Source organism: Plecotus auritus (genome assembly GCF_963455305.1).
Source record: "Plecotus auritus genome assembly, chromosome: 4".
Lineage (NCBI taxonomy): Eukaryota > Metazoa > Chordata > Mammalia > Chiroptera > Vespertilionidae > Plecotus > Plecotus auritus.
Genome location: NC_137775.1, coordinates 32,660,159 through 32,685,324, shown reverse-complemented (window position 1 = coordinate 32,685,324; position 25,166 = coordinate 32,660,159). Strand labels below are relative to the sequence as shown.

At 39.6% G+C, this 25,166-nt stretch overlaps 1 protein-coding gene across 2 annotated transcripts; it reads left to right on the top strand.

The window, feature by feature from the left end:
• The first annotated feature begins 3,432 nt into the window (after nt 1–3,432).
• On the top strand, nt 3,433–25,117 carry FBXO30 (F-box protein 30). 2 transcript variants are annotated; one of them, XR_013960344.1, is made up of 4 exons: nt 3,433–3,610; nt 11,964–14,026; nt 18,603–20,585; nt 20,656–25,117. XR_013960344.1 is itself a non-coding variant. In XM_080663727.1 (3 exons), exons 2-3 carry the CDS (start codon nt 11,987–11,989, stop codon nt 18,804–18,806), a joined length of 2,244 nt encoding a protein of 747 aa, XP_080519853.1. In that variant the 5' UTR covers nt 3,433–3,610; nt 11,964–11,986; the 3' UTR covers nt 18,807–25,117. The 2 variants fall into 2 exon arrangements, 1 of the variants encoding a protein (XP_080519853.1); XM_080663727.1 differs by having other exon boundaries at nt 18,603–25,117.
• The last annotated feature ends 49 nt before the right edge of the window (nt 25,118–25,166 follow it).

The following is a 25,166-nucleotide window of genomic DNA, read 5'->3' as shown; positions in this document are numbered from 1 at the left end:
GCACGTCAAAGTGTTGCACATAGATAGGATATGCTACAGAAGTCCCTCAGAGAGATAATGAGATTAGATCTGTACAATAAAGAGGGAGGACAGTCAGGCACGATCATTATGTGAGCACCAGGCAACTTGGAATTGGACTGTACAGTGTGTGCTGGAGAAATGAAGGAAACTAATCAGGCTAGAATGAAGGCTTTGCTTTGAGCAACTGAAGGCAGGAGTTGAGACTTCACCCTGTGGGCATGAGACAGCCATCATAGATATCGGAATAGAGAAATAACAAAGTGAAATGGATGTCTTAGGAAGAACTATGTTGGTGGTGAGTTTGAAGCGGGAAACACTGGAGGAGGAAAGACTGATTAGGCAATGGCAGAAATTCAGATTTGTCTAAGATGGTAACTAGGAATAAATGTGAAAGAAGAAGAAAGGATTTATTTTTTCCTGAACATGGAAAATTATTGAGATGGAAGGAGCAAAGAATACTGTGAGGTTTATAACCTGACTCAATGTGAGGGGGTGGATGGTGACCTCGTGTCAGATGGCTTAGTAAAGGGGAAAGCCCCAGATTTCAGTAAGTACAATCATGGAATCAAGAGATTTTTAAAGCTGGAAAGGGCTTTAGAGATCATCTACTGTAGCCTTTTCATCTTATCGGAGGGCAAATGAGGCCAAGGGAAGTATGTAACTCAATCCAGGGCAGTGGTGACTCAGTCCAGGACAGTGAGCAGACTATGGCAAGAGTTTAGCTGCACCCACGTCTTCTCCCACCAGCTCGTCCAAACTGCTTCGCTATCCTTTCTAACTAGTTCTCTGGATAGTCAGTCTCAAACTCTAGACTGAGGACCATAGCCCATATGCAGCCAAATAAAACAAAATAGAAAAATTAGGTGGAATTTTTCAAAAAAGCTAAATTTATTTATTTAAAGAACTAACCTTTATTCTGTGATTCTGTCCTTCCTAAAATATGGTGTGAACATATTTTGTTTATGAAATGCCACACTGATGATACGGAATTTTTGGACTGGAACCCGGATTCTTTGTCCACCGGAGCCGAAGAATGAATTCACGGACAGAGGGTAGTATAGCAAAGGTGGAGATTTATTGAAGAATAAGTACAGACTCCCACATGGGGAGGGAGAAAAGGGTCCCACTGAGGTCCTTTTCCCTATGGCTTATAAAGGCTACAGATCCTGGTGCCTTGATATCCCCTCTGATTGGTCACTATTGCCTTAGACTGGTTACTACAGTAACTCCTGGGCTCAAAGGTCGAACCTCACATGGCACATGTGAGGTTCTCCCCCTCTACTTCCTTATTCTTTTCCTATTCCCTTTGGGCTTTCTTCTTCTCCTTCTGGATGAAGGGCTTCCTTTGCTGTTCCCAGCTCCCTCATTCTATGGAAATGTACCTGTTGCTGCTTTTCAGTCCCTTTATTCTATGGATATATACCTTCTGCTGCTCTGCAGCCCTGTGCCTTTTCCATGGTCTCCTTGATTTCTAAAATTTTCTAAAACCTGTCTTTTTCACCCCTAAAAATTCCTGTTTCACTGATATGTGGTACAATTTTTACTGTATTTCTTAGCACAATAGAAAGCTAGTAATCTAAGTACATTCCTTTCTTCTATTTTAAACTGGTCTTTAAAATCTAAAAGTCTTAGAGTCGTTTCTCTGCAGGATGGCAAATCTATCTTTCCCAAGACATAACAGTTGGGGGTAAAAATGTAGCCACAGGAAGGATTACATAACAGTTTTCCAGTCTCTGCCCTCACCCACCAGAGCAGGATTACAGCATCTGCTTTATCACAATTCCCTCTCGCTAGGTCTGGGCAGAAGTCCACGAAATGGATACTGGGTTAGGAGTGAGGGGATGAGGGTCACTCATCACCCAGCACTCTGAATCACTGTCCTTTCTGTTCCTCGGCCTTAGACCAGGGCTTGGTGGTACTAGCAGGGTAAATGGACCCACTTGTTTGATTATGGCCACGTGATATTTCTATAGTCTGCAGTCATTTGTAAAGCATCCTGCAAAAGCATTTCAAGCCACCTTTTTGGCTAGATTGCCTCGCTTTTCCCATGAAGATAACCTCGCTGCTGCAGTCCCTCAGAGAAGTAGACCTTGGTGGATTGCTCCATCAAGGCTCCAGAAAAACTTCCAGATGCCTGAATCTGTTGGCGGCAGGTGTTAGAGGGGTGGAGTGAGACCAGACCTTGGGTCAGCAATCTTGGTACTTGAGTTCTGGCTAGGAAAAAATTCAAAGCCAAGACTCAAACTATAAGAGAAGATTTATTTAGAAAACCACAGAGGTAGAAGAAATGGACTCAGGGAACAAATATCAGAGACAAAGGAAGGGCCCTTGGAGCTTAGGAGAAAGGAGGAAGAAGAGGTAGGGAGGAAGCAGAGGGAGATGGGGAGGGGAAAGGCTAGAGCATGCTCCTGGATTTTAGGGCAGGTCCCAGGGAAGGATCTCAATAGAATATTCATCAGCTCTCCAGGTAAGTCCTTTCAGGGTCTGGTCCGCACAAATTAGTCAGCACCATTATTCAATGCAACTGGTCCTGAGGTCAGCCATGGCATAGCTTGTATGGTGTTTGAGCCTGGAGCTGAAATACAACTGAGGCCGTGGTATTTCTAGGGAGAAAAGGTCAGAGGGTCAAAACCCCATGACCAGAGATATGCCAGGGGAGGGAAGGTTACCCTGAGATGGAGGTCCTTATTTTCCCAGTTTGCCCAATGCTAGGAATCTGGGGCTTTCCGCACTGGTGATCTTTTGCACCTGGTCCATCCTCCTTAATCTGCCCATGTCTGTCTGCCTGCCTACCACAAATCCTGAGCTGAGCTCAGTCCCCGGCGAAATAGAGGACAAGGGTCAGGGCACTAAATCACAGGACTTGGGCACATTGAGTTCAGCAGGCAGCAAGGCCTGTGGCAGCAATCACTGAAGATTCCGCGAAAGCTGCCCGGTTTCCTCCAATACCTGCAAGAGCACTGCACCAACAGCGAAGAGACCTGGCTGCCACGCCTACACTTCAGGGAAGTAAACAAATCACTCCACTTCGGCCTGTTTCCTCATTTCCAAAATTACGCGTCTAGGATTGCTTCCATGAATACCCGAGTCTACAAATAGGATTTGGAAGCACTGCCTAAAGGACCCTAAAGGAGCCACGCGGGGCCCAATGGAAACCTCCCGCAGGTCTCGCCCAGCCCCCGGCTCTGCAAACCCGACTCCCTGCTAGGGGGTGTCCGTAGGAGGCGTGCGCGCCCCCGCGGGGCTCAGCGTGCGCGTCTCCGCCTCGGCGCGCGCGCCTGCGCGAGGCTCGCCGCCGCCTGGGCCGCCGCCTTCGAGGCCCTGCCGGGCCGGTGGGCGGGGCGCAGCGAGGGGGCGGGGCGCCGAGGAGGGAGAGGCCAAGTGACTGGAGGAGGAGGAGGAGGTGGAGAAGGAGAAGAAGAGAAGAGAGGAGAGGAGGTGGTTGCCGGGCCGGGTCGGGCAGAGAGGCGCTGGAGGAGGCGGACCGCCCGGGGCTGTGGGGCGCGGAGCGGGTACGGGACAGCGAGGAGCAGCCGGCACGGCGGCCACGGCAGCCAGCGCCCGGGCCACGGAGCGGCTGCGCCGGCCGGTGAGTGTCTGGAGGCCCAAGGGAGACGGGCGGACCGGGCTGCGCCGGGGATGGTTGCGGCGGCCGGCCGTGTGAGGCCGCGGCCAGGTCGGAGGCGGCCCGGCCTGGGGCGGAGTGAAAGCGGCCCCGCCGGCCCTGCCCTGTCGGTCCGGCGCCGAGTGGGCGTCCGCGCGTGGGGTTCGCGCGGGTCCTGCTGCCGGGCCGGCCGCGGAGACGGGCTGCAAATGGCGACCCCGACCCCGAACACCGACCCTCGAGTCACCCTGCCGTGCGCGTTAACGGGTTGGAAAGGGGTGAAGGAAACTTGGGAAACGCCAGAAACCTCGAAAACCCAGGTCCCTTTCTGTTAGCCTTTTAGAAACCTGCGTTCTTTGGGGGCAACAAACGTTAACGTAAGACTGGGAGGCATCTTCAACTGTCTCCACGGGATGAGCGAGGTTGGTAACTTTTCCATTCATGGAAGTGAGGAGCTCCTAGTCTTAGCCTGAGCCCTTATTAAAGGGAAACGAACAGTGTATAGGGCTGAGGGTATGACCGTTTCCAAGTTATCTGTGTCCTGTCCCGTACAACTACCCTGCTTGGAAGGGGCCATAGACTGCACGTTGAATTCAGAGCGTTCTCCTGAGTTTGTCTTCAGTGTGTGTATTTGGGAGAAGGGAGACTGGCAGAACCATGTGTTGTTTACCATGGCTCTCCTACTCCTTTCCCCTCTGCCTCTCCCTTTTTTTCTTTCTGAGCCATTTCATAAGTCTCAGATAAGAGATGCTTGGGAAGGAATTGACCTTTTATTCCAGAATTACTTTATTGGCTCGGATCCAAGATGAAGTTATTTATGGGCATTCTGATATCATTGTAGATTAACTTAAAAGTCTTTAAATACAAAACCCCAAACTTTCTAAACTTCAGTTTCTGTTTGCCACATTTCAATACCGTGTTATGTCTTTCAGAGACCTGGTAAATTATATTCACAGGTTTGGCGTTTGCTCCTATTTGTCAAGGTTTTCCAAAGCAGACCAGCTGTTGACACGGCCAAAGGAAAAGATTAGGTAGGATAAAATGTACGTTTAGGATTTTTCTCCGGGTTCGATTTTTCAGTATGAGATTTTCGCTGAATCACTGTTCTTTTTGCTTAGTCACTGTTTCTTATTAGTTTGGGGATAACATGGTGTTTTGCTAACTTTTTAAGTTGCCAATTTATTTTTATCTGGTACTTTACTGCGGTGACATAGCTTTCTTGTGTGATTCTGGAAATGTAGTGGGTGGAGTTTTGTGAGTGTTTATGGAGAACTGAAGTTTCCACTATAGGCAAACTTTCATGCATTCCAAGTGTACTGGGCATTTAATTTCAATACAATCTTTCTCCATGTTCCAAGGTACTTTAAGGTCACTAAAATAGGCATCAGTAATGTATGTTTACTATTTGCTATGTTACTAAAATGTGACTTTTAATGGGATAAGTCCTTTGCTATTCTGTATGGTTTTGATGTAATTTTTAACTGAGTTCCTGTGATTGCCTATTTCATTAAAGGGAGTTAGTACATTCGTATTCATAGAATTCTTTGTTAAAGCCTTCAGTCAAGAGGCTATATAAAACATTATTTAATTTCATATTCAGTTTGATGAAGCAGGTGAGGTCGGCCTTGGAGTAGTGGTTTGTACCTTGTTAGGTAGCTTAAAACAGATAAGCATGCATGAATTAAAACTCATTCTGTGAAAATCTTTTACAAAAGGGGTGTGTCTTATTTTTTTTCCAGAGTGGGTAATGTTAGCATTAGATAGTTCCTCATAGGATTGTTTTTAATAACCTTTATTCATACATAAAGCTTTGTGTATATAAATGATGTGTAAAGTGAAGTGCCTCTGTTTTCTGAGGAAACAGATTTGTGTCCTACTGGACACATACATAATAGTGCGCAACATTTGTAGAGTTATAGAGTGTTTCCACAGTAGTAATGGCCTCAAGGTCACAAAGCTGAAATTCCTTGTAAGCCCATTCCCCTCTGCCATGCTGCCCATTGTGATTAGCTGAGTTCTACCATTTTTATCTGAGTGTCAACTCACATAGATTCTGGTCTCAATATTAAATATTTATTAATATTTTAATTTCCGATATAAGTCTTTAATAATTTCATTTTCTTAGTGGAGAACATGGCAAGTAATTAGAACTTTCACTTTGGAATAAGCTACTCATGACCATATTTAGAAATGAAAGATGTATGTTTTGATTATATCATATTGGAAAGCTAAAGCCTGAAAAAAAATTCCATACAATTAGGTCATCATTTTATAAATAAAAAGAAGTCAGAACCAAAATTTAATAAAAGAATGTGGACAGTGTAACCCGTTTAGCCATTTTGGACTAATCAGGAGAGCTTGTGCTTTGAGTCATGAGTTTAATGATAACATATTTTCAATCTTGTCTACTTAAACCAGTGAAATAGCTGTTCCACTGAGGTTATTGATTGATTGTAGTCTTTAAAACTGAGTGCTCCTCATTACAAATAAGTCAGCAAGTGTTTCTATTTACTGTGCAATAGTACTTTGTACAAGAAGGGTAAGACTCTAGTCTAGAGGAGCTCATAACTGATTGCAAGCAACTCTACTGTTTAAGTAGAGTTCTTTTCCATCTACTCCCATATTAATTGTAATATTAAACAGCTGATACCACTTCCTTCTTCCTTCTTTTCCTCACCCTAAATCAACTCAGCATCTTCACGTGTGCAGACACCGCCACCTCTGCTTTTCTTTTTCCACCTGATGTCTTATATTCAGTAACTAGTAACCAGACTGCAGGGAATTAAAATAGTGGAACAGTATACAGGTAAATGTTTCCTTCTGTGCCTTTTATTACTATTATTTTTTAAGATTTTAAAACAGTGGAAGATTGGAATTAACTTTTTTGATTTACTTTTCCCTTTGGTTTGCTTTTTTTTTTTGGTTGGATAATTTATATTGTTTCATATACAGTATTAATGCCTGGGACATAATGACCTAGGTGCTCAATAAAAGTGATCACTATTGACATTCTAGCGCTGGTACAATGAGTATACTAGATCTATAAGTGAAGTACGTAGTTTTTCATGAAATCAAGAATCTCATTATGTTTTGGAATCCATTTGGTTATTTCTTGTATTATAATTCTTTGTTGTTGTTGTTTTTAGGTAAGTGAGGCACAGTATTGAACACAGGGAACACAAGAGTTGAATGAGGCAGAGATGTGCCTGCCTTCTTCATGAACCTTAGAGTTTTCTTGTGGAGATAGATATTAAACAGGATCATGATTTACTTAGAGATGTGGCTAGTGTTACCAAAGAAAAATACAATGTGGGACGAGCATGTAATGTAATATGGGATTCACACCTTGTCTATGTGGAAAATAACATTTAAGCTGAGACATAAAGATTTGAGGCAGCATTTAAGGGAAAGGGTGTGTGTGTGTGTGTGTGTGTGTGTGTGTGTGTGTGTGTGTGTGTGTGTGTGTGTGTGTGTGTGTGTGTGTGTGTGTGTCTGTCTTGGAGTCAGAAGCAGGCATTAGGATAGCCCAGTGGTCGGCAAACTCATTAGTCAACAGAGCAGCAAACTGTGGCTCGCGAGCGCATGTGGCTCGCGAGCGCATGTGGCTCGCGAGCCGTAGTTTGCCGACCACTGGGATAGCCTGAGGCAGCAAGCTGTGTGGGTAATTTGGGTGACTTGACTTAGCATATTTTAAAACTTTGCTAATTTGCAATGTTTTATTGCTTTTTTTTTTATCACCTTACATATTTTAATGAATTCTGAAAAATAAACAATTTGTTTTGAGGGCCATATCTTTAAGTCTAGAAATAGCTTTGACTGACAAGGCCTAATTTCATCATATGGGAAAATGCCATGTCTTAAAACTATTTTTATGGATTGCTTGTCAGCCACAGAGTATGAGTTGGCCAAGAATTTTTGTTAGAGAAAATTGAAATTACTATAAAGCATTTAATCATTTACATATATTTTCTGGTCTAATGAAACTTTTCCAGTTGTTTGGAAATGTTAAGATTGTTTTTTTAGCCCAGCCAGTGTGGTTCAATAGTTGAGTATTAACCTATGAACCAGGAGGTCCTCAGTCAGGGGGCATACCCAGGTTGCAGGCTTGATCCCCGGGGCGGAGTGGGGGAGGAGTGCAGGAGGCAGCCAAGCAATAATTCTCTCTCATCATTGATGTTTCTATCCCCCCCCCTCTCCCTTCCTCTCTGAAATCAACAACAAAAAATATATATAAAACAAGATAGCCTTTAAATGTTTTATTTAAGCTTTGATTTCCTCTTGTGTAAAATCCTCCTATATAATAAAGAGGTAATATGCAAATTGACCCTCATGGCCTCACAAGATGGCTGCCTACAACCAGGCCGGCAGGGGGGTTAGTGAGAGACGACCAAACGACTGAACAAGCAGGCTGCGTGGGGCGACCAGGCCGGCAGGGGGGTTAGTGAGGGACGACTGAACAGCAGGCTGCCTGGGGTGACCAGGCTGGCAGGGAGGGCAGTAAGAGGCGACCTGGCCTGTGGGGGGGGGGGGCAGTTGGGGGCGATTAGGCTGGCAGGGGGGACAATGGGGGTGACCAGGCCGGCAGCAGGGGGCAGTTGGGGGTGACCAGGCCGGCGGGGGGGGGCAGTAAGGGGTGACCAGGCCGGCGGGGGTGGCATTTAGGAGTGACCAAGCCGGCAGGGAGGGGGCAGTTGGGGGCAACCTGGCCGGCAGCAGGAGGCAGTTAGGGGTGATCAGGCCGGCAAGGGGGGTGTGCAGTTAGAGGCGACCAGGCAGGCAGGCAAGTGAGCGATTAGGAGCCAGTGATCCAGGATTGTGAGAGGGATGTCCAACTGCCGGTTCAGGCCTAAACCGGCAGTCAGACATCCCCCAAGGAGTCCCGGATTGGAGAGGGTGCAGGCTGGGCTGAGGGGACACCTCCCCCTCCTCTCCCCCCGTGCACAAATTTCATGCACCGGGCCTCTAGTCCTATATAATAAAAGGCTAATATGCAAATTGACCCTAACGGTGGAACGACTGGTTGCTATGACACTCACTGACCACTGGGGGGCAGACACTCAACGCAGGGGCTGCCCCCTGGTGGTCATTGCACTCCCACAGGGAGTGCTCCACTCAGCCACAAACTGGGCTGATGGCTGCGAGCGCAGCAGTGGTGGCGGGAGCCTCTCCTGCCTCCTCCGCAGCACTAAGGATGTCTGAGGGCTCCCAGGCTGCCAGAGGGATGTCTGACTTCCAGCTTAGACCTGGTCCCCTGGGGAGTAGGCCTAAGCTGGCAGGTGGACATCCCCTGAGGGCTCCTGGGTTGCTAGAGGGATGTCTGACTGCCAGCTTAGGCTTGATCCCCTGGGGAGCGGGCCTAAGCTGGCAGGTGGACATCCCCCAAGGGGTCCCAGACTGCGAGAGGGTGCAGGCCAGGCTGAGGACCCCCCCCCCCCCCACCCCCTGCCTGAGTGCATGAATTTTCATGTACTGGGCCTCTAGTGTAGATTATAATATGCATCTCAAAAATATATTTCAAAAAATTCTTTTTTTAGTGAGTTCTTTCAACACTCAATATTGAGAAGTTTTAAATTATGCTCCTCTTGAACTTGAAGCCTCAATTTTAGCAACTTGTTTTATTGGGCCTGCTGTGTCACTGTTCAACTGATAAATCAGGAATGGACATTTTTAAAGCCGTTTCACAGGATTTATGAGGAATGTGAGGCATATTTGATAATAGTGATCTTGATTAGAAAGAGTTTGGATGTGGAAGTTTTAAGTTCTGAAGCTGAGGTTTATATTCCCAGAACATTATTTGGGTATTGTCTATTGCATTTGCTTATTTCTTAATATATTTAATAGTAAAATGGAATTAAACTTAATTCCTTCTTTGTATAACTATTTTGAGAATTGTTAAATTTATATTGTTCTATATGCTTATAGTGAGCATTATGAATGTAAGTTATTCGTTAAATAATTTAAAACTCCTATATTCAAAGCAAAGTATGTGCTATTATAATTAGAAAGGACGGAAAAGGTAGGTTTGATTCCCAACTGTCTTATTCAGTTGGGGATCAAACCTCTACTACCTTTCAGTGTACAGGAGGACACTCCAACCAACTGAGCCACACTGGCAAGGGCTCACCCAGTTCTTGACCACAGGGGTGATTGTGTTGGAATAAACTACACACAAAGTTGTATAATCTCCGTTCCTCAAATAACATTTTAAAATTGTATTTCCAGTTACTGAAGTGCTGTCTTATTTTCTTAAACCTTTTATAAGTAAACATATCTGTTATTGTCCATGTGCATGGATCAGATATAGTTTAAATCCTAGATGACCTTGGGCAAATCAGCCTTTCTGAATCTCAGTTTCCTTTGGGTTATTAAAAGGATTGTGACATTAAGTGACAAGACATATGTAAAGAAGGATAAATAGGTATGTAATTAGTGTTCCTTTTTTCTTTTCTGTAAGTCCACTTCAATGAATAATGAATATTTTGGACTCATTGCTGTGAGTGTTTTTATTTTCATTTTTTAACATTTTTCTTATTCAGAGTAGAATAGTATGCAAGATGCTATTTATTTGAAGCTTGAGAGCCTACGTTCGCCTTACAGAGTTGCTCTTTTTCATTTAACTCAGTTGTTTGTAACAGTTGCTATTTTAAACACTTTGAATTAAGTGACTTTTTTGAGATGTGTTCTGTCTGGTTTGGTCATGTGATTTGTACATAACATAAAGTGTTCCTACAAGTTCTGAGAGCAGTGGTCACTTTTGGAACAGCTTGTATTTTTAGTTTTCTCTCAGTAACAGTCAAGCTTACTTCAGCATGTGAGATGAACTCAGTCTGGTTGCAAAAAAGAAAGCCACAGCTGTTTTCACAATCTAATCCCTCAGCAAAGTTTGCCTTATTTTTTTTTTTTTTTTTTGGCCTTAATTCTTAATAAACTTTCTTTTTGAATTTCTGCTTAATTTACAAATGTTTTTCACAATTAGTCTTTCATTTCTTCTATTAGGTCTCTTTTAGCATGTCTGTTTTTAAGTTATAGGTCTGTCATTACCTATAAAATTTATAGAGTTAATATTCAATGGTATATTTAGCTCATAATTTTTAATTTTTAAACACAGTTTAGAAAATACAGTTTTGTTGATAAATGTTTGCCTCCCTCCTATCGCTGGCATCATTAAGCCCCATAATACCAATTCATAACTTTTTTACTTGCTCAAGAAAAGCTCTACCAATTATTGGTAGACGTTTGTTATTTTAGTTTGAAGAAAATCAAACCGGAACTGGAGAAAAAGAAATAGCAATTTGGGGAGTAGTTTACATTAGACACCTGGAACCAAAATAGAGTTTATGAGAAAATATGTCAGAGAGCTAGCTTATGCACTAAAGTGAAGAAAATAGGCTAATAATCAGCATCTCATCCAGAAAATTATTATCTATTACTGTGTAATTCAACTTGGGAAATGTTGAGTTGAGTTGCCTATGCCACATACATGTAGAGATGTATCATAAGTAATTGTCTGAAGTTTGGAAGAGGGATCTGGGCAGGAGGTATAGATGAGTTTTCAGAATATTGGTGATAATTGATGCTTTTGAGAAATTGTAAACATCCAGGGGGAGAATTTATAGAAGAATGAACAAGAAATTGCATAGGTCCCTGAAGAATTAGGAGTGTCTTAGAGTAAGAGTTTAAGAGGTAGGGGGAAAACCAGGGAAATGTGATATCATGAAAACAGAAAAAATAGCTTAAAAGTAGAAATTAGTCAACATCTACATAATAAAAGCCTAAGTGACTGTTATGGCGGAATGACCAGAATGACTGGTCGCTATGATGTGCACTGACCACCAGGGGTGATGCTTAACGCAAGAGCTGCCCCCTGGTGGTCACTGTGCTCCCACAGGGGGAGTGACGCTCAGCCAGAAGCCAGGCTCACAGCTGGTGAGCACAGCGGTGGTTGTGGGAGCCTCTCCCGCCTCTACAGCAGCACTAAGGAGCAGCGAGCAGGATGGCAGTAAGGAGCTAAGGGTTCCGGACTGCAAGAGGGCACAGGCTGGGCTGAGAGATACCACCACCACCACCACCACCACCACCACCACCACCACCACCACCCCCACCCCTAGTGCATGAATTTCGTGAACCGGGCCTCTAGTAAATGATATAATGGCCAAGGAAGATGGGGACTAGGAAAAACTGCCCTTTGGATTTAGCACTGAGACTGAGTAGCACAGGTTTAATGAATGGTGGTGAAAATAAAAGCCAGATTTATGCTTTGATTTATATTATTAAATAATTTTTAAAATTGGCCATTATTTTGTCTTAAGTTGTTTTTTTTTTTTTTTTTCCATCTTAGCCACCAGAGCTGGACTGGCCATTATGGAGGAGGAGCTGCAGCATTCGCACTGTGTGAATTGTGTCAGTAGACGGTGTATGACCAGACCAGAGCCTGGAATTTCCTGTGACTTGATTGGTTGTCCATTGGTTTGTGGCGCAGTCTTCCATTCTTGTAAAGCTGATGAGCATCGACTTTTATGTCCATTTGAACGAGTGCCTTGCTTAAATAGTGGCTTTGGATGTCCATTTACAATGGCTCGAAATAAAGTTGCTGAACACCTAGAAACATGTCCCGCAAGTGTGGTGTGCTGTACAATGGAATGGAACCGATGGCCAGTTAGTTATGCAGATCGGAAGTCGTATGAAAATCTAAGCAGAGATGTTGATGAAGTGGCACAATTAGATATGGCCTTGGCCCTTCAAGACCAAAGGATGCTCTTAGAATCTCTCAAAGTAGCCACCATGATGTCAAAAGCAACTGATAAAGTATCACAACCTAGAGAACAAATACCAGTTAAATCAACTGTTCCAGAGATACCACATGCTAATGGTTTGGTGTCTGTTGATGAAGAATCTTATGGTGCACTTTATCAAGCTACTGTAGAAACAACCAGAAGTTTGGCTGCTGCTTTAGATATCCTGAACACCGCCACAAGAGACATTGGCATGTTAAGTACGAATCTTCCTGCTTCCTCAAATGAAATGAATGAAGAGCAAAATGCCAGAGAAAGCTTACAGAATAGGAACTTGAAAGACCAAGACCATGTTTATGAGGATGAGATAGGAGCAGTAGGTGGAATTGACCATAACGATACAAATCAGAATGCCCAATCTGAACAAAATGGTTCAAGTGATTTGTTATGTGACTTCGATACCAGTTCTTATGACACTTCTGCTCTTTGTAATGGCCTTCCTTTGGAAAATATATGTACACAGGTCATAGACCAGAACCAGAGTTTACATGGTGATTCTGGAGAAACTAACTTAACAAATGGAGAATGTGTAGCATCAGATGGCACTTCAGAACCTTCCAGTTCACTTTCAGTAGCAGCACAACTTAGGGAAGTAATACCACCTAATGCTTTGCCTAATGGCACAATTCAGCATATCCTCATGCCAGATGACGAGGATAAAGGAGAATTGTGTTGGAGAAAAGTAGACTTAGGAGACCTGAGCAATGTGGATGTCTTATCTTTCAGTCAACCTCCTTCATTCAAATTTCTTTCCAATTCATGTTGGTCTAAACCAAAGGAAGATAAAGCAGTAGATACATCAGATTTGGAAGTTGCAGAAGATCCAATGGGCCTCCAAGGAATAGATCTAATCACAGCAGCATTACTGTTTTGTCTAGGAGATTCTCCAGGTGGAAGGGGTATATCTGATAGTCGCATGGTTGATATTTATCACATTGACTTTGGAACTCAGACTTTTTCACTTCCATCTGCAATATTAGCTACAAATACTATGGTTGGGGAAATAGCTTCAGCTTCAGCTTGTGATCATGCCAACCCACAGCTTTCAAATCCAAGTCCTTTTCAGACACTTGGGCTGGATTTAGTATTGGAATGTGTCGCTAGGTACCAACCCAAGCAGCGTTCAATGTTTACATTTGTTTGTGGACAGCTATTTAGAAGAAGAGAATTTTCTTCACATTTTAAGAATGTGCATGGTGACATTCATGCTGGACTCAATGGGTGGATGGAACAGAGGTGTCCTTTAGCATATTATGGCTGTACCTATTCTCAGCGTAGATTTTGTCCATCAACACAAGGAGCAAAGATTATACATGATCGCCATTTGAGGTCATTTGGAGTTCAGCCATGTGTATCTACAGTATTAGTAGAGCCTGCTAGAAACTGTGTGTTGGGATTACATAGTGACCATCTAAGTGGTCTTCCTTTTGAGGTTCTGCAACATATTGCAGGCTTTCTGGATGGCTTCAGTCTATGCCAGCTTTCGTGTGTATCCAAGTTAATGAGGGATGTGTGTGGCAGCCTGCTTCAGTCTCGTGGAATGGTCATACTGCAGTGGGGAAAAAGGAAGTATCCAGAAGGAAATTCATCATGGCAGATAAAAGAAAAGGTCAGTTTAATTTCAATTGTATTATCTCCTTATTTGACATATAATAGGCACTTAATGTTGCTGAATTAATGAAAAATGTTTGATATAAATTATTCTTAAAACTTAATATGACAGATAACCAGAAATGTCATAATCAATATTTACTGCAGACATCCTAGAACTAGATTCTGATCTTATATGGCAGAGGCCACTTCTGTTTCTTTAATCAAGCAGTTTTGTATCCATTTAGTTCTTCTGTAACAACTCCATTTGTTGTGGCCATGTTAACCACCTTCTAATTTGGACTCCATCTGAAACATTTTCACCATAGGACAATGGAGGAAGCAAGAAGAAGGTTTTTTACTGCTTACAATTGGCATTTTCTTTCCATTCTTAGCAGTTTCTTTCTTAGGACTTGCTTGTTTCAGGTAGAACTTAAATAGGGAGAGATGAGAAAAAAGTTACTAGTAAGTGACCAATTCAGTGTTTGGGGGCAGGTAGACATAAATGGATGGATGTGGATATGTATTAAAGTGAGATAAGAGTAGGGGCAGTAGAATTTGATATTGGTGGTGGGGACTCTGGGTTTAATACAATAAAAGGGAGTGCTGCATATTGGAAACTTGAGCTGGGATTTAGGTAGACCCGGGAACAAATCCTGGCTCCACAATTTTTCTCCTGTGACACCTATATTTGAACATATTTTTTACAATATGTTTTTACTGATTTAAGAGAGGAAGGGAGAGGGAGAGAGAGATAGAAACATCAATGATGAGAGAGAATCATTGATCGTCTGCCTCCTGCAGCCCCCCACTGGAGATCGAGCCCACAACCCGGGCATGTGCCCTGACTGGGAGTTAAACCATGAGCCCCTGGTTCATAGGTTGACGCTCAACCACTGGAGTACACCAGCTGGGCTCAGCTTCTTTTTGAGGCACAATCCAATAGAAATTAGCAGGTATTATAGATATCTTTGTAGGTGTTTTCATTTCAGAACTTCTATAATATGGAACCTTGCATTTTATAAAGTGGAGAAAAATTTGATAAATTTCACATTGGTGTTTGGCACTTTGTTTTTACAATCTTTAGGTTTTTCTCTTACTTCCACTCATTGCTCCAGTTTTCAGAATTCTACTTCTACTTCTGTGTTCTCCTAAGGCAGAAACTTCATACTTTTAATACTTTATGCATGTACATATATATATATATATATATTTTTTTTTTTTTTCTTTTTCTTTTTTTTTTTCATTTTCCAGATGATTTGGTGTCTTTCTCCCATTTGGCATGGAACTCTGAAATGGCCTCCTGGCTTCTTTTTTTCCTTGCCCACTGGTTTTGACCAATGAGGTGAAATATTTTCTGTAGTTCTATTCCTGCAGAAAATCTACCTACTCTTGGAGTTTAAATTGCCAATATTTACTACTCACACATCTATGTCCAGCCATTGTCTTATTTCAACTCCACCAGACCATTATATATAGCCGTTTACTGGACATCTCCACTGGATTATTTCACAGCTTCATCAAACTCAGCATGTCCAGCTTAATCTACTTCTCTTTCTTCCTTAATCTCAGAAAGTGGCATTATCTTATATCAAATTGCCTAGAGGAGGAATTTGAAAGTTAAGGTTGATTCCCATTTTCCCTCTTTATTTCCATATCCCAGTAATCACAAATTGCTACGGCATCTTCCTTCTCAGACTTACCAGGTTTGTTTTACTATTTCCATGACCATTTCCCTAGTTCAGTCACAACTTTAGTTCTCTCCTGGAGTACTGCAGTAGGCTCCTCCTAACTGGGTTTCTGGTTCCATTTGTCTCTCTCTCTGACATATTCTCTGCATAAGAACTAGAGGGACAAACATTGTCTTAAATACAGTTTTTAAGCTGCAGTGCTTAAAAACTTTTAAAATGTTTATCCATTGCCCTGGGATAGAGACTCCTTAATGAAACATTTAAGGTTTTTTATAATCTTGTCCTTACCTCTTCACCTTCCTCTTAGTACTCTCTGTTTCAGTCATGTTGATTTACTTACAGTTGCCTGATGTTTTCTTTCTTGTCTAAGGCCTTTGCATACTTGCAATATGCTAGACAGTGGGCTAATGAGCATTTTACTTTTGTTAGTTTATTTAATCTACTGTCCCTATTTTATGGAAGGAGAAATTGAGGTTTAGAGAGGTTCAGTAACTTGTCCAGCTAATCTATGGATTCAGACCTAGGGGACCTATCTCTGAAGCTTGTGATCTTCATATCCTTGCTATATCCTGCTTACTCTTCAGATCTGAGCTTCCTCAAATGAAGCCTTTTAGAACCCCACTCTGGAATGTTCAGGGAGGTTCACTGCTCTGTGTTCTTGTGGTGTCCCATTAACACGATAACCACCCAGCCTGTTTTGTCTTCCGGACGGAAAGTATAATGTCAGTCACCGGTGACTGACTGGGCGCTTAATGTGTTAAATACCCCTCCTTTATATATATCCCTACTAAAGCACTCACCATGCTGTTTTGAAATTCACTAATAAATTGTCTGTTTTCTTTCATTAGACTGTAGGTTCCTTGAGAAGTGAGGCTCTCTAGGAACCAACATACCCTACTGCCTAGCATTGCACCTGCATATAGCTGGCACGAAGTACTTGAGAAATACTTGATTAAAAAATGGGCCCATTATTAAGAAACTTTGTCATCAACAGGTGTTATCAACTTAAAAATTAGTCTGCTTTATTTGGTCAAACATTTAATTAACTCATCCCTAATGCCTTGATAGGGTCAGACCAAATGATTTCGTGGGCCTTATATGGCCTGTGAGCCGGACGTTCCCCACCCCTGCTCTACAGTCTAAACCAGCGGTCACCAATCTTTCGGACCTCATGGACCACCAGTGGTCTGCGGACCACCGATTGGCGACCGCTGGTCTAAACCACTGACTCCAGGGAAATGACTCCATCTAGGGTAAATGATACATCCCTCAGGAATATAGCAAGTAAGTACCTTGTGTGCTGAACAGTGGTAACTTCTGTTGTCAACTAAAAAGTAATTCTGTTTACACAGAATTTTGAAGGCATCTGGCCACTCCAGAAGTCATTACCATTCTTTCCTGAGCTCTACTGAGTTCTGAGGGCTTCCCTCAAATCTACTGCTACTTTCTAGAGTGTCTGCTGTTTTACCATTTATTCTTTGTTCTCTAACTAGACATTGCCTATTGATGAGCTTAGCTAGACTGCTTGGGCCTTGTCTAGTCCCATTCATGGCTGTACCCAGGTCTGTCCTGCTCCATATATGTTTATTACCCATGTTCAGGTAGTTTTTTGTGTTTTTTTTTACTTGAGAAGATGCAAGGGGGCCACAACACTCATTGCTAGACTAATATGATGACAGTGCTTCAGGGCTTGGAGCTGCTAAGTGGCCAAAGGGGAAGAAAGTAGCTTTTTTTTTTTTTTTTTAACCAGCAGACACAGGGGTAGCAGGTGAACATTTTACAACGATGCAAGGGGGCCACAACACTCATTGCTAGACTAATATGATGACAGTGCTTCAGGGCTTGGAGCTGCTAAGTGGCCAAAGGGGAAGAAAGTAGCTTTTTTTTTTTTTTTTTTTTAACCAGCAGACACAGGGGTAGCAGGTGAACATTTTATATGGAGCAAAATGAGATTCATTTTACAGAAGTTCTTTCTATATAAATTTTCAGAAACATTTTGAATAAATTGAAGTAACTATATTTAATATTACCAAGAACCTTTTATACTTATAAAGAGTGAAAAGATAAGGTACCTTGACACAGTATTCTATAGTATTTTTCAGTGTGCTTCATATAGCATAACAGGGATGGGTGAAAAACCTGGATAAAAAAAATAGTACTTGTCTATTTCTCCAGACTCAATATAGCCATCTAGATAGAATTAAAGAATAGTGTGCAATATGTATTATTTTAGGAAGTAGTTATTAATTCATGAGGTTATGATTTTCTAAAATTTGCTTAATAAGCCAGGTTGGATGTGATATATATATATATATATATATACACATATATATACATATATGTGTGTGTGTGTGTGTGTGTGTGTGTGTGTATTTTTTTTTTTTTAAGTTAATCCTCACCTGAGGATATTTTTCCATTGGTTTTTAGAGAGAGTGGACGGGAGGGGGAGAAACAGAGAAAGAGAAACATTGATGTGAGAGAGACACATTGATTGGTTGCCTTCTGTATGCGCCCCAACCTGGGCCCAGGGATTGAGTCTGCAAGCAAGGTATGTGCCCTTTACCGGAATTGAACCCACAACCCTTCAGGCCGCAGGCCAACACTCTATCCACTGAGCCAAATCGGCCAGGGCAGTTGTGATTTTTAATATTGGTTTTTGTCTTTTATTTTCTTTTTGGTTATTTTATTTATTGAAATCATAATGTCATAGAAGCAATTTGTCTTATAAATATTTGATAAACAGATTTGTATTCAAATGGATTTACTACTTTTCAATTTTGTTTCTACTTGAAATTTTATACTGCATATTTCTCTAATAGTAATAATGCATACAATTAGAGCAAGAAGTATGTTTCAACACTTGTCAATTGACTTGTTTAAATCTGAAGTAGAATTTTCTTTTAGGTGTGGCGATTCAGTACTGCATTTTGTTCTGTTAATGAATGGAAATTTGCTGACATCCTAAGCATGGCTGACCACTTGAAGAAGTGCAGTTACAATATTGTAGAGAAACGGGAGGAAGCCATCCCATTGCCATGCATGTGTGTGACACGAGAACTCACGAAAGAAGGACGTTCACTGCGCTCAGTTTTAAAACCTGTACTTTAAAAACTGTAACTCCACTTGCACATACATGCGAGCACCTAGTATAATTTCTTTGTAATATGTGACACTTTATTAATGTATTAAAGATTACAACTAGCTAAATTTATTGTCACTGTGTATATAATGTTTTGAAGTGACATATATTTTTATAAAGTACTGTTTAGTTGGAAAAAAGTTGCCTTAATGTTTGAAATGTGTGAAACTTTTGGAACTTGCTGGACAGGGTGTTCTAATTTTTTGCTACATAATTTTCAGAATTAGTATTTTTAATGGTGTGCAAATTTTGGTTCTTAAATTTTTTGCTTCTTAAACGAATAAGATCCTGACCAAACATATTTCCTCATGTTTTTATGGGTTGCAACCCATACATTCAAAAGCAAAACTTTGATTCACATTTTTGCACATAGATTTTTCAGGTGAAAAATTCAGTTGCTTAAGCATTGACAGAAGATCCTTCTAAAGATTTTATATTCTAGTGCTCCCTTTATACAGTTGTTGACATGTAGATGGTCCCCTAATATATACTTAAATAATATTTAAAATCATGACCGTTTGGTAATGCCATTTATTACATTTTAAAAAATAATTCACAAAGATGTATTCACTGTATGTATTTACAGCTCTCATTCATAGAGTGGTTCATACACAACTTTCTTTTTGCTAGATGCCACATCCAAAGACTGGCAACATATTATACGACAGGTTAAAGCAAAACAAACAAAAGCCTGTGAGTTTATTTTAATTTGAAGCTGTTCATGGTATTATTTGCTAGGTATTTGATATTACTGGAGAAGAAAATATACCTCATTTTAAGTTTGAATTTGGCATATTGTGTAAATGAATTTCAAGCATTCAGAATGCAAAGGGCTTCCCTTTTTTTATAAGTCTTTAAAATTTTTGTTTTTTGTTTAAAAAAATCACAACTGTTGTTTTAAGACATTTAAAAATGTGAAATTTGGTATCTTTGTAAGATGACAATCTTGAAATGCAGAAACCTGTCGTGGTTGACAATCTCCTTTTAACAGTTCCAGCTTAATCTCCTATAGCCTTCTCTATCAAAAAGTAAGAACTGCATCTTTGTGTAAAGATCAAGGTACAACAGAAAAGTATTCAAAGACCTATTCTTGAACTATTTTATTATAGCTTTCCAATTGATTAATACTATTATTAACCTGATGTGGTCAGTGTAAAAAATGAGTATATCAGTATTTAGGAACAAATTGCAAAGATGGGGACATGTATTTAAATAATTTGTTTTAAGTAACTTCTAGCATTTGGTAGTCTGAAATGGTGACAAGTTACCTTGTTATAAAATATCAAAACTCTATTGTATCTTTTCTTCCTACACTGTCCGTGAGAGTGCTCTATTGTTACTACGTTCTTGATTCCCATATATGGCAATCAAGCTGGGCAGAGGCATTCCTTGGGCATTAGAAAAGAATTCTAAACTGTTTAAAACTTGTTTTGGTTGAATCAAGACCTTATTATTGTTGAAAGATATAGCACTAAAGACTAATCAATTGTTTCACCTCACCTGTCATTTTAACTAGTGGAATACTTATTTCTCAGTGCTTATACTTTCTTTTTCAACTGAGATTAAATGACATAACCAGTCTCTATCTCTGTGAAAAAGTCAGAAATAAGATATCAAATAATATAAAATATAACTCTGCCTTTTAAAGTTTTGTTGAAGAATGTGTCTGGTTAGGATAGCACAAACATTAAGTTTTTGTTTTATGGTTGTGCTTTTTAAAATCCTTGGGTTTTAAATTTAGACTTCTTGTTTCCATACTGCAGTGGTCGGCAAACTCATTAGTCAACAGAGCCGCAAACCGTGGCTCGCGAGCCGCAGTTTGCCGACCACTGCCATACTGGATCATGAGATATTTAACATTTTTCCACCATTTAGTTCTTTTACACATCGTTGGCTGTTTTCTTTTTTGTTTGTTATGCCACCATACTGTTTTGTTAAAATGTGTTATTTGTGCAACATTTGTTCAAATTCTAATAAAATTAATATTTTCCCTATGTGGCTCAGTAACTTAAAAAGGAAAACTTTTATTTAAATAAAACTTAATACTTGTTTAACAAATTCCAAACACAGTCATACTGTTTCTGTAGAGTATGTTTCTGCATGTTACAAGGAGCTGCTTGTTGATTACTACTCACCCATGTTTTACTGGTGAGCATTAAACTTCTTTTTTAATATGGAAAGTTTATCAGTTAGCTTTCTGTGCCCCTCAGTGTCTTCTTGAAAGTAGTCCCGCCTATAGGGGTATTGAAAGGCTGAAGAGTTTCTGGCATTATTATTTTTCTAAAACTTGAAATGGGCACAATTTAGCCTTGTAAGCATGAAAAGGTTTGTATGACATCCAAGTGAATTGTCATTTGAGAAGTCTTTGTTAGTCCTTGCTAACCATCAAGATAAAGTGGCAAGTGTAGGATGGAGAGAAATAATCTGAATTCACTTTTATCTGCTGTCTCCTTCTTCAGAACTGCTTGTTCTTCCCTCCCTCCCTCCTTTCTTCCCTCCCTCTCTCCCTCCCTCTCTCCTTCCTCCATAAACTCTGGGATTGGAGCCAGCAGTCTGTTTTAACAAAGGACCTTCACGTGATTATGATTCACAGTAAAGTATGAGAACTTAGAGGAAAGACTGGGATATGCCAGCTGTTCTCTTGAATGATGTGTTACTGGAGTGGGTAAATGTGTGTGTATGTACATACATGTGTAATCCAAAATTATCAGTTAGTGGTTAAGTTAAATGATATAGTTGTGTTAATATTACAACCATGTGACAAAATACATTGGGTACTATGGTTTTTGGACATATTTTTTAAAAGTACTATTTACTATAGTATTTTAAATTTACTGTTATTAGTGTTCTGTTCAAGGTAAATTGTAATGCAACTTACAGTTCATTAGCACTTACATTTAGCCTAGTTATCAATTTTTCTCTTGTTTAGTGGTAACAGGGTGATGTGAATGTATTAGATTTCTAGGATAAGTAAAGAGAGAAGTAGATAAATACTGGATTAAATCCTACAAAATATTTGTAGGAATCTTTTCAACCCTATCAATGAAGGATTTTAAAGGTTGAATTGTTGGTTTATCAATAGCATAAAATCTTTTTTGGTCTTTGACCCTGTGTTGCATACATACCCCATCAATATTGTTGCTGTTATTTGCTATCTCTTAGCATTGGGTATTGGGATCATAGTAACATAGAAGATAATGGGGTCAATAAAACGTCCATATTCTTTGAAGACAGGGTAGTTTTATTACTACATTGGTAACAGATTTTTACCTCTGGTGGTTTGAATGCATTGTTTGGCAGTTAGAAGCAAAACACATTTAAGTTTTGCATCTCAACTTAAGAATGGGGTTTATTAATTTTCAAAAATGTCTAAGGAATAGTTATGCAAACATAAAAAATGTGTGTGTTTCATGCATGACACACCACAATAGAAGGTGATATGACTGGGACCTGCATAGGTGGGTTTAGAACTGCAGCAGAAGGAAAGCAGTTGGCCCTCATTCTTTCAAAAGACTGGACTAAGCCTTTGATGGAAAGAATTGCTTGGATATGTGTTTGGCTGATCAGCTAAATACTGTTCTAAGTAATCTTACTTAACATGCTCATGAGGCCTAGGAAGAGAATATTAGTTATGCCTTTAAACAAAATCAACTCATCAGTGACTTGTCAGTTGTGTTAAAATAATTCAATATGGGTTTCCTTAGGATTTGATCTAAATCTGATTTCAAACAAAAACGTAGAAGTAGAGGCCATCTCTAAAGGAGTAAACTTTCTAAATAAGGAAAGAAGAATGGTTTCTTTCTAAAGTCACCTTCCATGGGATTACAGTACTTTGATTTAAAGGATTAAAGTAAATTCAAAAGATGTTCTTTGTTTCCAATATATGAGTAGAAAACGGCGTTTCTCCAAGTTTAGGGACTGATGAGTGTGGAGGTATTTGAGAGAAGTGTGTCCCAGCATGGTTCATTTTCTACTTCACAAATACAGAAAGAGGACATTTAGATATAAGGAAATTACTTTGGAAAATATTGTTGCCTAGAATATTTGATTCCTAATAAGTGTTCAGAAAGAGTTTTGGGTAATACCAAAAAGAAAAGTAGAAACTAAGTAAAATATGGTTGCTCTGAAAATCCTTTGCAAAAACTAGTGTCCTTTGCTGAAATTTTTTCAAGTATTTTATTGCATCTGTGAGTAGTAAAATTCTATAAATTCATTGTTTATATGTATATTTATTTGCATGTATAATCTCCATAAATTGGCCAAGTAGATTTTAATACATCTTGAGATGTATTAATGGAGATATATCTTGCTTTTTTCTAAATCTTAGAATGTTTCAAAATTGACATTTTTTATTCAGAATGTTTGATGTTCAAATGTATTATGTGGGAAGTGACTTCATTAATTTAATGAACTATGAAGAAATGGGATAAAAGGATGAGTTGTAAAATGCTTTATAAAAATATAGTAAAAACTCATTGATATGAATCTATTATATATTTTTTAAATATTTTTGACTTGCTGGGCTGAAGTGAGTATTCTTTACTATGAAGAAAAGCATTTCTAAAGCTAACTGAAAAGGGAAATAAGTTTCTTTTTTCACTAACACCAATATAATCTCAAGCACCCCCAAGTCATTATTAGTCCATTTGCATGCAAATATGATAGGAGATGGTTCTTCAATTCATAGCTAGTTCTAGTGGTGGTAATAGTGTATGTGTTTGAAAGTAATAAAACAACATTTCTTTTGAATTCTTTAAGATTGGCAAAATCATCAGGTCAAATTATCCTTTCCCAGTAAAAGCAGATTCATCAGGTTTAATTTTTTACCTTTTTCTAATATAAATTTAGAATTTTCTCAGACAATATCCTTAAACAGATAAATAGGTTGATACGTGTTGGTTCATTCCTTGGCAGAGGGACTGACTAGTTAGATTTCTATACCAAAGAGTAACATTAACTGTTACATTATTATTATTCAGTGGTCTAATATAAGAACAGAAGCAGTAATTTGTTATTGCTCAAAAGATTGAAGTTGAAAAAAGGAGATCCTGCCCTTTGCTGTTCTCTTAGATGCTTTTTTCATTAAAATCCCTTCCCCCCCACACACCCCCATTAATTTTCATTATTACTTTTTATCCCATAACTTGAATTTTCTTACCAGGTGATCAAAAAACCTAGTTTTGCTAATCAGCTTGTGATTAGTAATTTTTGTCCATAGGTTTATATTTTATTAAGTAACTTCAACTTCTTTTAAAGTATCTCAGCTCAAAACTTTGTAGTATGGAAAAACTGAAGTATCATCATTCAGGTTTAACTGTATTATTTGATTAAAAGAAACCAAACCATAGAAATGGAAGCCATAATGGGTACTGCATCCGGATGGTCAAGAGTAGAATTATCCAGTGAATATTTAATTATGTCAAATGGATGGCTTCATATCAATTGATAATGTTTAAAAATTGTTACCTGTATTAGGAAGAGATTTGAAGTAAAGTGGAGAATAGTATTGATTCCCTACATTCCAATAGTTTTGTGATGAAAACTATGACATGAATTGAATTGAATGATTAATAATTTGGTGGACATGAATTCTAAAGATTGTTATGTTGCATTTAAAATGTTAACGCTGTATTGTTCATTTGATCAGTGTTTAAGCACCAGTCAATCCTGAAAACTTGAATTGCATTCTGAAAGGTAATTGCACTGACTCCTTTACTTACCTCAGAGGTCATTATATCTCCTTTTGATAATTGACATTAATAAGTGTTTTCTTCTTAAATGTGAATGGATATGGTTTTTCTTGAAAAAAAAAGTATTAAGTGAAAAGCTAGAGACAAAAGGCCACATATTGTATGATTCCATTTATATGAAATACGTATCCAGAATGGGCAACTCCATGGAGACAAATCAGATTAATTAATGGTTGCTAGGAGCTGGGGAAGTGACTGTTAATGGGTACTGGTTTCCTTTTGGTGATGAAAATATGCTAGAACCAGATAATGTGGATTGCACAACATTATGAATTTTCTAAATGCCACTGAATTGTACAACTGTGACAGTAATTGGCTTCAATGTCAACGTTCATTTTTCACCTTTTACATTTTTTTATGATTCCTTGTGGCACATGTCAATTTAAAGGTCCGTATTTAATATCATGCTTTGAAAAAATTTATAAATAATTTTCAGGATTATTTTTATAGTTTTATACTTTGTTTTCCTTTTAATGAACAAATACAATGATGTGTTAGATAAGACTAAATTAATAAATTGAATTACTGTATATATTTTGTATTCTTTTGTATTGTCTTGTGGGAAAAACATGTGAATCT

Bases quoted from the DNA above. Each gene is read 5' to 3' on its own strand.
- FBXO30 (XM_080663727.1), top strand. From the start codon at position 11,987: ATGGAGGAGGAGCTGCAGCATTCGCACTGTGTGAATTGTGTCAGTAGA. The intron at 14,027-18,602 runs GTCAGTTTAATT...ATTTTCTTTTAG, and splicing joins CATGGCAGATAAAAGAAAAG to GTGTGGCGATTCAGTACTGC.